The 14,159-nt window shown below is 47.2% G+C and overlaps 1 protein-coding gene across 14 annotated transcripts in view; it reads left to right on the top strand.

The window, feature by feature from the left end:
- The first annotated feature begins 1,723 nt into the window (after positions 1-1,723).
- Positions 1,724-14,159, top strand: part of B3GNTL1 (UDP-GlcNAc:betaGal beta-1,3-N-acetylglucosaminyltransferase like 1) — a 51,773-nt gene continuing 39,337 nt past the window's right edge. For 5 of the 14 annotated variants that reach the window (XR_002137689.2, XM_019735513.2, XM_019735510.2 and 2 more), the window contains exons 1-6: positions 1,725-1,837; positions 3,263-3,379; positions 3,480-3,579; positions 9,627-9,691; positions 10,449-10,622; positions 12,840-12,905. Coding sequence is in view for 13 of the 14 variants with exons in the window: in XM_019735513.2 (XP_019591072.2) it covers positions 1,823-1,837; positions 3,263-3,379; positions 3,480-3,579; positions 9,627-9,691; positions 10,449-10,622; positions 12,840-12,905 (537 nt within the window). In the remaining variant the exon portion in view is untranslated. Of the gene's footprint in view, positions 1,838-2,081; positions 2,257-3,262; positions 3,380-3,479; positions 3,580-9,626; positions 9,692-10,448; positions 10,623-12,839; positions 12,906-14,159 lie in introns of all 14 variants that reach the window. The other 9 variants (XM_074319597.1, XM_019735511.2, XM_074319598.1 and 6 more) reach the window with 8 other exon arrangements.

The following is a 14,159-nucleotide window of genomic DNA, read 5'->3' as shown; positions in this document are numbered from 1 at the left end:
CTGTGAGCTGTCTGGAAGGTCTGGCTGTTGTCATTGAAGCTTGAGCTCACCCCTCACTGACACACTCCTGGCAGACCTGTTCTGACTCCGGGCCCAGGGTGCCCGAGCCACATTTTTGCCTCTGACACCAGCATCGTGAGAGGGCTGCTGGGCAGTTTTAAAATGTGAAGGCCCTGGCCAGTGGTACTGAGTCTTCTGAGAACAACCAGTGTTCACCAGTCTGCTTAAACAATAACTTAAAATAAAGTAAAATGCCACTCGGTAAACCAACGCCTTGGGAGTTTTGCATTACTTCCTCTTCAGGTGCCCTTGACTTCATCCGTCCATCTTTTCATCCTACCTGTGTCCCTCTGCAGGGGGCCTGATCCCTGTGTGGGGGGTGTCAGTCCCCATGGTCTGGTCTCTGCTGAGAACCTTCCTACCGTGAAGAGGATAATCTCAGGTCCCTGCCCCGCCACAAGCCTGTACTTCTGGAGTGCCTCTTGGCACTCTGAATGTTTGCAAAAAGCACACTCTAAGCAAATGTTTATTAGGGTGAAGGCAGTGAAAGGCAAATTTCTGGCAGCTGGGGACGTACAGGAAGCAAGAAATAGGCAGCCAAGCCCCACTGTGACGTGTGCACTGTGGGGGTGCCAGACACCTCTGGAGCCCTGTTTCTTCCTCCCACGGATTACTGAGGCACCGGCTCTCAAGCCCTTCCCATATCCTGGTAGCTACAATGTGACTTTCTACCAACTCATTTAAAATGAAACGACTCCTAATACACCATCCCCCTAGAGATATCAGGCCCTTGGAAACACATTCTCAGATTGCTTTTGTTCCACTGTAGATAAGCCTGCATTTTTACTCATCTGACCCAAGTTTCAACTTGTACAAAATGTTTTGCAAATGGTTGATGCAATTTAAGGAAAAATAACATTTGATGTGATGTGTAACACAAAGACGCATGGCTTTGCTGTGTTAGTTTGCAGAACGATTTGCCTTTACACTTAGTTTGGAGCAGTACAGGATTTGTCCCGGAAGGGACGGCTATAAACTTTCTCATTAATTTAAATGAGTTGGGACAAACCCTGAGTGTGTGCAGGCACCACAGTGCTTGTCACAGCAGATCACAGCTAATGCGCTGCTGCGTGTGCTGGCTGGCACTAGACTAACTGATTTATGTCCCCAGAGCCCTGGCCACTGACAGGGGTACGACTTCCCTGGATGGGGATGCCGGACTGGGTGCAGGACAATCGCTGGGTTACAGGGTCGGTCCCTGCTGAGCCGCGGGAGGCAAGGGTGGCCCCAGCTGCCTTCCTGGGTCCCACCTCCCAACACCCTTTCTGGGGACTTCAGGTGTCCTGGGCCTCCGCTCGGGTCGAACAGTGCAGGTGACATGTCACCTGCTTACTTTAGAAAGGCTACACACACAACCTCCAAGGTTTGTTCTTGAAGTCAAGCAGCTGGCGCCGTGTGGCGCTTTCCCCTGAACCAACGTGCTTTCAGATGTTTGACTACTGAGCACTTCGGACTTAACTCCCTCCAGCGGCCAAAGAAGACGAGACAAGACCCCGGGGACGGAGCGGTCGCCCGGGGCCGTGTGCCGACGCCCTGGCCTCCCGGCCCCCGCGCACGGAGCCCGCCGCCCTCGGACGCCCGTCCGCCAGTCCTCCCGCCGCGCTAAGCCGCGTCTCCACTCTCTCCGCTCGGCCTCGGCCCGCCCACCACCGACGTCCCTTTGCACCAATCAGACGCAGCCCGGTCTCGGCCACGCCTCCCGGCGAGCGGCCGGGCGCACGCGCTGCAGCCCGAGGTGGGCGGGGCGACCAGAGGAGCGGCCATGCCGGCCGAAGTGGTAGGTGTCTGGCCGCGGGGCCGCCGCCCGGTCTCCCTGTCCCTTCCCCTCCCCCTGGGTCAGCTGCTGCCCGGCCGCATCCGTCTCTCGTCTCCCTCCGCCTCCCCTGCCGCTTCCCCCCTCCCCCCTCTCCCCTCCCCCTTCCCCCATGTCCCCTTCCCTGCCCCTCCCCCCCTCCCCTCCCCTCCCCTCCCCTCCCTCTGTCCCCCCCTCCCCCCCCCTCTCTCCACTCTCCCCCCTTCAGACCCTCCCTGCAGCCCCCATTCCCACTTCCCCTGGGCTTGCGTGTGAGGGGCTCTGCCCAAAGCAGCAAGAGTGCGGAGAGATTGGTCAAGGCCCATCTTGGACAGAAATTCACGTTTGCTTTGTCCATCTTGAGAATAGCAACAGTATTCTTTCCTTTGAAAAATAATTCTAAGGTAAAGTAAATACATAAGTAAATGGGGGAACTACTTTTGTGGTCAACATAAATTCAGGAAGGGATAACACCGTTGAATCAGATCCTCAGAATGAAGAAAGTGCCTGAATTATATTTTCAGTGCTTATATCTATGAGCTTTTCATCCCCACATTTGGATTTAAATCCTACCTGTAGTCGCTATAGACACACAACACACAGACGTACAGGTATGTATGTTTGCACGTGTGCTCACGTGTGCACATGTACACTCACCTGGATGACGTTTCTCTCATTAGAAATCTCCACTCTTCACGAGTGTAAACTCAAGGGTCGGGACATACACACCTTCGGGGATTCTGTATTAATGTGGTGAAGCACAAAATGAGCGCAGTGCCTGTAATCAGTTGTTTCGTTGGCAGTCAGGTTTCATTGGTTTCACTCCATACACTTCAGAAACTTTTGTTTTTCCTGGGCTGTGAGAAAGGATGCACCAAACTAAACTCAGGAGAGCCGAGGGGCAGAGAGTGGGAGATCACCTCCCACTGCCCAGCACGTGCTCCCACCCTTCCATGAAGCGTGTGTGGGGTACTTAGAAGGGCTTCTTTGTTCAGTCCCTCCAAAATCTGGGTTCACTGAAAATGCTTATCCCACCCAAAAAGAGCTGATCAGTCGTTTTCATGAGTGCGTTGGAAGATACACAGATGCTTCTTTCAACCAAAATAATGATGTTTCTGACCAGTGGTTGGAAAACATGCATTTGCCTTGGGTTGGGAAAATTTGGGGTGATTCTCAGACTATTGTTTCCTTTTCCTTTGTTCCCAAAGACCAATGCAGTAAATGTTCTGGGCAGACATGGAGTGAAGCTCAGACACGCGCATGTCCTTCCCCTGGAGGCCGAGTACAGGGTTATTCTGGAAAGCAGACCTTGCCAGTGGGGCAAGCACGTGTGGGCAGCAGTGGGGGAATGGCGGGCAGGGCGCTCAGTCTTTACCTGGTGTTTGCTCACCCCTGTCTTTTGCGTTCCAGTCGATCATCCTTCCCGTGCACGATGCTGAGCCCTGGCTGGACGAGTGCCTGAGGTCCGTTTTGCAGCAGGACTTCCAAGGCTCCATGGAGCTGTCGGTTTTTAATGATGGCAGTAAGGTACTTACGAACTTCCTGCTGGTGACTGAGCCCTAGTGGAAGTCAAGGTCGGCTGCTCTGAGGGGAGTCTGCTGACCTGCCCACGTCCTCTTGCTTTCAGGACAAGTCCATGACTATCGTTGAAAAATGGAAAGTGAAGCTAGAAGGTTCCGGTATCCTCGTGGTCATTGGAGGGCACAACTGTCCTTCTCCCCGAGGAGGTCAGTAACCATGCTTAGCCAACTATTCAGCTTTAGAGAATGGTTTCTTAGCAACTTGTGTGCTTAAATAGCTTCCTGTTCAAATCCTGGTGAAAAGTGTGCTGAATCGCACTTACATTTACCACTTGTAGGCTTGAATTTCTTCCTCTTGGGTAAGGATTTGTCTATAACCACTAATTCTTTACCTACGCAGCCAAACGAAAGGCTTTTGGGTGTCTCAGTTCTGGCGTAATTGATTATTACTGGTCACCTCTCCTTAAAATTGTTTTCTTGGGACGTTTGGTTTATTTTTGTCCAGTTTTTTAAATCTTAAAGAACTGGGTTTTCGTTTCACTGATTTGCTGTGTTGTCTTTCTTTTTCTATCTTGTCTGTTTTCTGTTTCGACTCTGATAGGTTATTTTCTTTTTTCTAATTCTTAAGGTGGAAGCTGAGGTTGTTGATTTGAGAATTTTCTTTTTTTCTGATATAGGCATTTAGCGATACAAATTACCTCTAACTTGCCATAGCAACATCCTGTGAATTCTGGTATGTGTGTTTTCATTTTCATTCAGTTTCAAAATACCTTCTAGTTTCCTGATTTCTTGATTTATGGGTTATTTAGAAGGGTGTTACTTATTTTCCAAATATTGGAGGGATTTTCCGCCTATTTCTCTCTTACTGATTTTTAATTCAATTCCTCTGTAGTAAGAGAACATACTTTGTTTGGTTTGAATCTTTTAAATTTGGTAAGATTATCTGCTGGTTTGGGGTAGATTTTCTGTAAATGTGAATGAGGCAGAGTTAGGGACCTTGTTTAAATCTGTACTCTTGCTGCTTTGGGGTCTACTTGATCTGTGAGTTATTGAGAGGGGTAGCAAAATCTCCCGACTGCAGATTTGTCTGTTCCTCCTTACAGTTCTATCAGTTTTTGCTTCGTGTCTTTTGAAACTCTTAACATTTAGGATTGTTATGAAGAATTGACGCCTTCATCATTGTGAAATAACCCTCTTAATCGCTGGTAAATTTTGCTCTGAAATCTGTTTGATATTAATATAACTGCTCGGGCTTTATTTTGTCTAGTGTTAGCATACTACAGCTTCCCCTCCTTTTTACTTTTAACCCATTTGTGTCTTTATATTTAAAGGGTCCCCCTCCCTTGTAGATTCTTACAGACAGCGTGGTCTTTTATCCAATCTGACCATCTCTGCCTTTTAACTGGGATGTTTACACTAGTTACATTTAATGTGATTATTTTCATGGTTAGGTTTGCGGCCATCTTCTATTAGTTTTCTATTAGTTGTATCTGTTCTTTCTTCCATTTTCCTCTTTATCTGTCTTTTTTTTTGATTAATCAAATGCTTTTTTTATAATAGCTTTATTGAGATATAATTGACATACCGTACAACGCACCCACTAAAGTATACAGTTGAGTGGTTTTCAGTGTATTCACACCTGTGGGCAAGCATCAGTACAGTCAACTTGAGAACATTTCATCAGCTCAGAAAGGAGCCCTGAATCCTTCAGTTACCACCCTCCATATCCCTTTACCCCTGCCCTACACAACTGCTAATCTACTTTCTGTTTGTAGGTTTGCCTATTTTGGTTGACATTTTATGTGAATGGAATCATATAATTTGTGCTCTTTTGTGACTGGCTTATTTCATTTAGCATAATGTTTTTAAGGTTCATGTTATAGCGTTTATCGATACTTCATTCCTTTTGATAAGAGAATCATTTTAGGTCGACCATATTTTGTTTCTGCATTCGTCAGTTGATGGACATTTGGGTTGTTCCATCTTTTGGCTGTCGTGAATAGTGCTGCTACTATGTTTCCCAGAAAATAAGACCTAGCTGGACAATCAGCTCTAATGCATCTTTTGGAGCAAATATTAATATAGGACCCAGTCTTATTTTATATTATATAAGACCCGGTCTTACAGTAAAATAAGACCAGGTCTTATATTAATTTTTGCTCCAAAAGACACCATTAGAGTGCATGATCTGGCTAGGTCTTATTTTCAGGCAAACACGGTATGAACATTTGGGTACAAATTTTTATTTGAACACTGGTCTTTAATTTCTTGGGTGTATACCGTGGAGTAATGGCTGGGTCGTATTGTAATTCTGTGTTTAACATAGTGAGGAAACACCACACTGTTTCCACAGCAGCTGGACCATTTTACATTCCTACCAGCAGTGCGTGAGGGTTCCAGTTTCTCTGCATCCTCACCAACACTTCTTGTTTTCTGTTTGTTTTTTATTGTAGTGATCCTAGTGGGTGCGGAGTAGTTTCTTATTGTGGTTTTCATTTGCATTCCCTGCTGACTAATGATATTGAGCCTCTTTTCATGGGCTTATTGGCTGTTTGTGCATCTTCTTTGGAGAAATGTCTACTCAGGTTCTTTGCCTATTTTTGAATTGGGTCGTATGTCTTTTTGTTGTTGAGTCGTCAGAGTTCTTTATATAAGCTGGATGTTATATCCTTCCTTATCAGATATATGATTAGCAAGTAATTTTTCATTCTAGTTTTGTCTTTTTACTGTCTTGAGAGTATCCTTTAATGTGCAAAGGTTATAGTTTTGATGCAATACGATTTATTTTTTCTTCTGTTGCATGTGCTTTTGGTGTCATATCTAAGAGACCATTGCCAAATCAAGGTCATGAAGATTTACCCCTGTGTTTTCTCCAGAGTCTTATAGTTTGAGCTCTTACATTTGATACATGTTTGAATTAATACATACATTGTCCCAACACTGTTTGTTGAAGAGACTATTTTCTCTCCATTGAAAGTCTTGGTACCTTGTTGAAAATCAGTGTGTGGGTTCATGTCTGACTCTGCTCTTAGCCGGCACCACGGTGGGTGGATCACTGTAGCTGTGTTTTAAGTTCTGATATTGGGAAGTGTGATTCTTCCAACTTTGTTTTTCTTTTTTTAAGATTCTTTTGGCAATTTGGAATCCTTGTCAATTTTATATGACATTTAGGATCAGTTTTCCATTTCTGCAAAAAAGACCATTGGGATTTTGATAGGGATTGCATGACATCTGTAGATCTATTTCAGGAGTATTGTCATTTTGATAATAGTAAGTCTTCCAATCCATAAACACAGAATGTCTTTCCATTGATTTTAATTTCTTTCAGCTGTTTTATAATTAACATTTTTCCCCATAAGTCAGGTATTGTAAAACATCTATTTCAACTCACTTCTGAAATGTGTATAAACAAATTGTGGATTTTGAAACTACTAAGAGTATCCTTTAAAAATATTGTCTAATTAAGATGTTTTGCATCTTCCATCGTTGAATGAAAGTAAATGGAAGGCATTTTGGTGACTCTTGTGATTGCGTGTGTAATTTCTATTTTAAAAACAAGTTTTTTGTCTTTCATAAAACACTTTTTATGCATTAGCTGTAACTTGAGCCATGTCACATTTGTATGTATTCTATCAATAACAAAAAGTGGTAATATTGTGAAGAAATGGAGTCGCTCTTCCAACTTGGGGGGAGGCTGGTTCGTGGGGCTCCTGCATTACACATTCACACAATGGAGTTAACCTGATTGTGTCTGAAAGGGCATGCTTTCCTATAATGACATTTTCTTAAGTAGGAAAAGTTATATCGACTATTGGATAACGTAGGTCCAAAGTGTCTATTTTCAGGAGTGCTGGGTTATTGCAGTTGGATTAAGATTCATTTATTATTATTTCATATCAATAGAGCAAAACATTTCTTTGTAATGTGGTCACTTGCTAAAATCAAAATGAAGCACAATCCCACCCTCTTCTCTCCAGGAGTGAGGAATGTTGACAGCCCACTGAGGCCTGAGTTTTTCCTGCTGTGACCATGACAACCGCTCTCCTCACAAAGGGTCGGGCCTCCCCAAACATGGGCCCTGGCACAAACATTTGACTTTCTTCGAGGAAATAATATTAAAGCAAATTCCTTGTCTTTGCCAAACAGAGGTTTCATTGTGAAACACTTTTAGGCTTCTTAGTGAGCAGAGTTTTCCTTCATTACCCAAATTCTTGGGTTTGATTTTCCCCTTCTAAAGCCCAACTCTAACAGTCAACTTTTTAAACAGAACTCCTGCTAATTTAAACATGATTGTGGAAAGTCTCCTCCTGTTTTTCGGTTTTCATGTGCAGCTCTTTGGTTCTGATTCCCATGAGGTCTTACTCTGGGCTTCCCCTGCTGTGCAGTGTGAAGGGGAGTTAGCTGCAGCTGTCCCAAGGTGATGGCGCTTCTCCAGGCCTGGGGTCAGCAGCCAGGCACCCTGTGTGTCTGTCTGTCTGTCTGTCTGTCTGTCTGTGTCTCTCTCTCTCTCTCTCTCTCTCTCTCTCTCTCTCTCTCTCTCTCGGTTTCCTCTTCTGCCTGGTTATCCCTGTGGTTCCTTCGTATCTTGGACCAGCCCACTGACTGGCTTGGGTTGACTAAGCTCTAGGATTAATGCTAGAAATTAAGCTGGTGCCTTGTGTGCGAAGCCCTGCACGGGGCAGGGCTCTGGGGCACAGCCTCGGATGACCCGAGTGGGGGCGCATCACAGTTGCATGTCCTTTCTTCCTTCTCTGCCCAGTGTGGTTGACCTGGGTGCTCCAGAGAGCGGCTGACTCACTGGACAGCGCTGTCCCTCATGGGGAGGATCTGCTTGCATCCCTGGGGACCGACAGCCCCTCCAGGTTGCCTGGACCTGGGTCAGCAGCGGGAATTGCTGGGCTCGCTCTGCACACATCTGCGTGGCTTTGTGTGGTGACTTCTCTCGGTGGCACCAAATCTGTAATGGTCTTGTTGGCACAATTCAGGGGTCAGCAGCCACTTCTCCTGGGAAAGTGGGCGCTGTGCCCCGAAGTCCCCCAGCCCTGTTCTTTGGGTTCAATGCCGGCTCTGACCTGCCTCCTTGGTGTTCACTTCTGTTCCCTGTTCAGAATCGTCCCCTGGTGTCCTTGGCTGGCCATGGTGTCAGTGCCCGACATCAGTGCCCGCCAGAGCCGCCCGGGCTCCCAGCTGCTTGCTGCCCTCAGGACCTCACTCACATGTGTGTGCCCTGCGCCGCCGTCTCTCTGTTAAGTTCTAGCAGCCCAGTCCTCCTCTGACTCTCTCTTCTGTGTGTGTCCTCAGTAGTTTTCCACTTGCATGAAAACACAGGTTACCGGTGAGCTCTCTTTTCCAATGCAGTTCTAATCTCTTTGAAGGCAAGGATTTTTAAGACAGTTATTAAAATATAATATCCATATAGAAACGTACACTTGTTGAAACTGTGCAGCTCAGTTAATTCTCATAAACTGAACACAGTGTGTAAACTTAGTGCTAGTGAAGTGAAGAGCTGGGCTCACGGGCCCCCAAAGCCCCGGGCCCCCTTGTGGTCACTTCCCTCTCCCGGGACACCCATCCTCCTGAGAGCAGAAAGAAGAATTTGCTGTCCTCATACCTGTGTCCATATCACCACAAAGTGCCCTCTGCTGGCTCCCTGTGTTTAGCAGGTGTCTGAGGGCCACTCCACTGTGTGCGGCATTGATTCTGCGTTTGCAGGCTTTTTGTTCTTCAGTGGGGTTCTTAGGAAGTCCGTCCTGGGGAGTGTGCAGATGTGTCATCCTCGGTCACAGGACGCACACACGTTTGGACGTAGTGGGCACTGTGCCCCAAAGCACCCAGGTCAGGGAACCTTCACCAGCCAGGCACACACATGTCTGTCACCCTGCTGCCCAGGAACATATGTGACTTGACAGCAGCGCACCTCACTCAGGGACGTTTTAATTTTGTTTTTCAATAAATACTCCGCAGGCTTAGCTTGGTGCTGTTCTCAGTATAGGGCTGCTGGGTTTGTTCTCCAGGGAGGAGTGTTTCCCACAGCAGCATCTCGGTGCCGCTGGGCCGCCCGCATCTCAGGCGTGTGCACCCTGTACAGGTTGTGCCCTTTCCTCTCTTGCCCATAAAGCTGACCTGAGCTAACCTTCTACCTGGGAGTACAGCATGGCCTTGCTTTCTCACAGTGTATACACTACACTACATTTTATGAAAGAGCACACTGCTGAACACTGATTACAAAAGAGGTCTTTTTCTTTTTCAAACAGTTGGATATGCTAAAAATCAAGCAATAGCACAGAGCTCTGGATCTTATCTTTGCTTTTTGGATTCGGTAAGTAAGTCTTTGTTTTATTTAAAATCTATGTATATATGTTGGCTGGATAATTAAATGTCTTACATTTTAGTGTGGTTCTTGAAAGTCATTGTAATATATTGTTTTAATATTATATGATTAGACTGATTATCATAGCACTTAATGAGTTTAGTAAACAAGAGTCCATCGAAAAAGCAAAGTTGCGTAGCAGGGAACCGTGTAAGCAAAAATGAAGATAATCTGGGACGATGTTGACAAATACAATACTTGAAAGATTGACAGGCTTAGGTATAAATAATTCATGTACGTGGATGAGCAAACAAAGAAACATGGGTGGGAGGTAAACAGGACAGGACAGGATTAGAAGCTTCACAAAAGTGGATGAGCCAATGACAGACTTTGTAAAAAATTTAAGGCATTTGCAGTTAAACACAAATTAATTAAATTGGTGAGATACTACTTTAAAAAAACAGATTAACAAAGTTTTCTAAAAATATAGATACTCAGTACTTGGCTCTGCTGACAGCAGCATTTTGCATTTTGCATCAAGAACTTTAAAAATGTGTGTGCCCTTGACTCCTAAATTCACTTCTCGGTAACTGAAATTCTGAAAGAGGTTTATGGACGAAGAACCTTCAGTGTTCTTTATTATGATGGAGAGTGAGAAACAAGTTAGCATGCGCTAGTTTATAATAGCAAGTAAACTGTGTATCTGTGTGAGGGAATTAGACAATGTTTATAAAAAAGGTAACGGCGTGACAAATGATTGTGGTAGGTGAAGAAAGAGCACCTGATCGCCCTACGGCGATTCCTGGGGGCCGCTGCTTTCCTTCTCAAGGTCAGCGCTGGCTCAGAGTTTCTGCTTGTGCTGAATTCATCCACATCGGAACCGTCTCTTCATCTCTTACTGACTCAGCCTTTCCCTGATGACCAGGAACCCATGTGCCAGGTCTCGGTTCAGAGGACGTAGGGAGAGATGAGAGCCTGTGCAGATAAACAACATAACATTGTGGCACAGCTCTGCGCGTGAGAACCCCCAGCGGAGCTGCTCTGTCCCGTCAGTCCTGCTGCTTTGGTCTCTTTCATCTCCTCTGTTGCTCTTTTCTTCTTAGACTGAAACTCCGATTTCTCCATTTTCTCCTGCAGAATGCTCAGCCGTTCTCCCTGTGTGTCAACTCCTTTAAGATGCTGCTCTGGGGCCTGTTTTCACACTCAAATGGTCCATCTAGCATTTTGTGAACGACAGTTTCCACCAAAGACAGCTACACCCACCACATTGAAATTGGGCTTCGTGGCCTTTGGGTGAAGGGACATAGTACTTTCCTCTTTGTTCTGTTTCAAATTGCTCTTCCTGGCATGTGTTAGGATGATCATGTATTTGTCTCTAATGACAATAATAACAGCATTTGAGTTGGGGGTAGACGGCATCACCCCCGTCTTGGCATGTTTGATGCCAAGATGTCCCCAGTATGCAGGTCCCAGCATGGAGGAACGAGTTTCCTAGTTTCCGTCTCAGGCAAGACTTGGAAGAAGAAGAGGAATGCTCCGGTCGCCCTCTCCTCTCTGCAGTTTCTTCCACACCTTTCTTTTTATTCGCTGAAGGGAAGGAAAGAAAAGGCGTAATGAGACATACGACGTCCAAGTAGGACTGTTAGAAAATATGGAGCCCAGGTTAGAATGGTGAGAGCTGCAGACCCAGGAGTCACCCGCACAGGGTCCCGAGGCCGTGACGCTCTGACCTGTGGCTTCCTTTAGCTTCAGCTTTTCTCTTTGAAAACGTTCTATGGCCTGTGCTGCCTTTTACTGCTCCCCACCTGTAACTGACACAGAGGTCAAAGACCAGTTCAGGTGACCCTCAGAAATTTGCAGAATTGTGCGTGAGGCCATCACATACAGGAGCCATTTGCAAGGATTTGATGAACAGACCTTCCTTTCCAGGGAGCTGTCGCCCCAGCCTCTGCCGGCTGCCTCGCAGTCCCCTTTGTGGAGGCGAAATGGGCTAAACCGAAGTCTAACCTCTTGTCAGCTCTTCATTTCCTTGTTCTCCTTTTTAAGGGCCCAGCGAGGTCGGCCACACCCATGACCGTGCCTGGGGTCACGCCCAGCTGGGCCCAGGGGATGCTGCCCTGAACAGCCCTGAGTTCACGGTTGGCTCTTCCTCTCCTGTTCTGGCAGTTTCTTTCACCCTGGGTTTCTCTGTCCCGACTTCACACCTGTTCCAGGTGCTCCTGTGCCTGGTGTGGGGGGTGCCCGCCCGTGTCCCCAACCCCCTCCTTCTGCTGCAGGCTTCCCCTCTCAGGTCATTTGATTAGCACAATGCTCATAAAGCTATTTTGCAGAAGTATGAAATACACATACAGGTCTTTTCGCTGATCTCAGTTTAAGTACTCTCCAATGACATTATTTTAATGCTTTTGTTGTGAACATTTATATCTTGAAATAAAACACTGAAAGGTTTCTAATTGTTCCATCAACTTGCAGCACTATTTTTATTGTGAGCTAGAACATGCCTATAGGAAAATGCACAAAACATGTCACTTCAAAGCTTAATTAGGAAGCAGATATATGTGTGACTAACCGAGGTACATGCTCCTCCTCCCCCTGCAAAACCACCACGATTCTGACTTCTGGGTTGTCATTTTCATTTTTTCCTTATCGTTTGCATTGTGTGTGTGGATGTGTGTGTGTTTCTCACATAATGTGGTTGATTCTGCTTGAATTTGTATCTTTCACTCAGCAGTGTCTGTGAAATTTATTATGTGTTTATAGTTGTAATTTAGTTCCAGTGCCGAGTGGTATTTGATTATAGTAACGTCCGTACTTTGTGTCCCCATCCTGGTGTCCGTGGACAGTGGGCTGTTCCCTGATCTGAGCTGCCGTGAAGTCTGGTGTCCAGTAGTGAAACTGCCAGTCTCAGGGTCTGTGTCTGCACCTTGCTGCACCTGCCAGGCCGTCTGCAGAGGCTCCTGCAGCAGCGTGTGTTCTGTTGAACCATCAGCGTCTCCCACCCCCAGGCTGTGGCTGGGGAATCTGACTGGCGTCTTCTCCACTGGGTCGTGTCTGTGTTGCCTGTTCCGATCTGCTGCCCGTTGCTGCTGGGTTGTCTGCCTTTTCCCCTGTCCTCTGACAGTTGCTTCACGTGAGTTAACATGTGCTGTCCCCACAGGACGATGTGATGATGCCGCAGAGGGTCAGGCTGCAACACGAAGCTGCTGCCCGGCACCCCACAAGCGTAAGTGCCAGCATCGCATTGGGCTGTTAGATCGTTCCCCAGTCTTCTTGGAGAAGAGGCGGTTCCTGGGAGACTGCCACTCAGAGGACGGTTGTGGCGCACATGTCTCTTAAACACTCATGGGCATTTTCCTTTGAGGAAGATGTGCCTCTTATTTGGGGTAGTGCTTGGTCCTTGCAGAGGGCTATAAAGCGTTTTCTGGCTTTGTTTTGTTTTAATCAGCATTGTAGAAGCTCTGCACCCTGGATATGAAAACACAGGTTGAGAAAGTTATTCTAGGTAGGACCTAGGCAAGCTCAGACTGTGGCTGTCATCTTTAGACGGCTTCCCAGCTGGCCGAGCCAGGTTCTCCAGGACCACCTTCCTGGGCGCTGCTGGTGAGGGCGCTATGGTGACAAAGCCCTCCCTCCTCGCACTCCTCCCAAACTAAGTGCATTTGAGCCCCAGGATGGACACACACTCACCTGATGGCGGAGGGAGGGAGCGCGGTCCCTAAGCTCCGGGAAAGGAATAACAGCAACACGCAGCGGGTCCCAGCAGGCGGTCAGTGGCCAGTGGGGCCCACTGTCCTGCTCTGCCCACAGGCTCCGGAAACGTGTGTTCCTTCAGCTCCGAGGACACTGCTCACACGGCTCCCTCTACCTGGTACAGCGGTGGTGCCTGCGGGGTCCAGTGCATATGCGCTGCCAGCTCAGGGCTCCGCGCCTGCGCAGTGCCTGCAGCGCTGGCTGGCGGGGCTGTGGCTGCCCTGGGAGTAGCAGGCGGCTGGGTCCAGTGTCTGTCATTTGTCCCAAGCAAAATGGGTGCATCCACTCAGTGCTCACGTTAGTTGTGTGCGCAGGAAGTGGGTCAGGTGATGTGAGGGAGGGGAGAGCAGCAGGGCTTGCACACCGAGGCCCTCCGTGGGGGTCCCCACACGGCCTCCAGAGATGTTGGGCTTTCGTAGTGACGTGAAAGGAGAGACTAGATGCACAATTTTTCTTGGTCTGGTTCCTTTGTTGGGAAAAGAAAAAAGAGTGGGAAAGCATCCTGGACGTATTTCTGTTCAGAGCGGGTCACCAAGGAAATGCAGGAGGGTTTCCAGGCAGCTGCTGGGTGTGGTGATGTCACACGGAGGTCTGGCCGCAGGGTCTTAGAGGAGCAACGATTTTTCCGGAAGTTTACCTTGCACTTGACCACCCAGCTAAGCCTGAACTGGTGGTCTATGATTTTACCTATTCCTGCAAACCACATCATCCTGTGAAATTAAAGTCT

This window comes from Rhinolophus sinicus, linkage group LG15 (genome assembly GCF_036562045.2).
Source record: "Rhinolophus sinicus isolate RSC01 linkage group LG15, ASM3656204v1, whole genome shotgun sequence".
Classification (NCBI taxonomy): Eukaryota; Metazoa; Chordata; class Mammalia; order Chiroptera; family Rhinolophidae; genus Rhinolophus; species Rhinolophus sinicus.
Note: the sequence above shows the minus strand (reverse complement) of the source record. Positions and strands in the feature narration are given on the sequence as shown.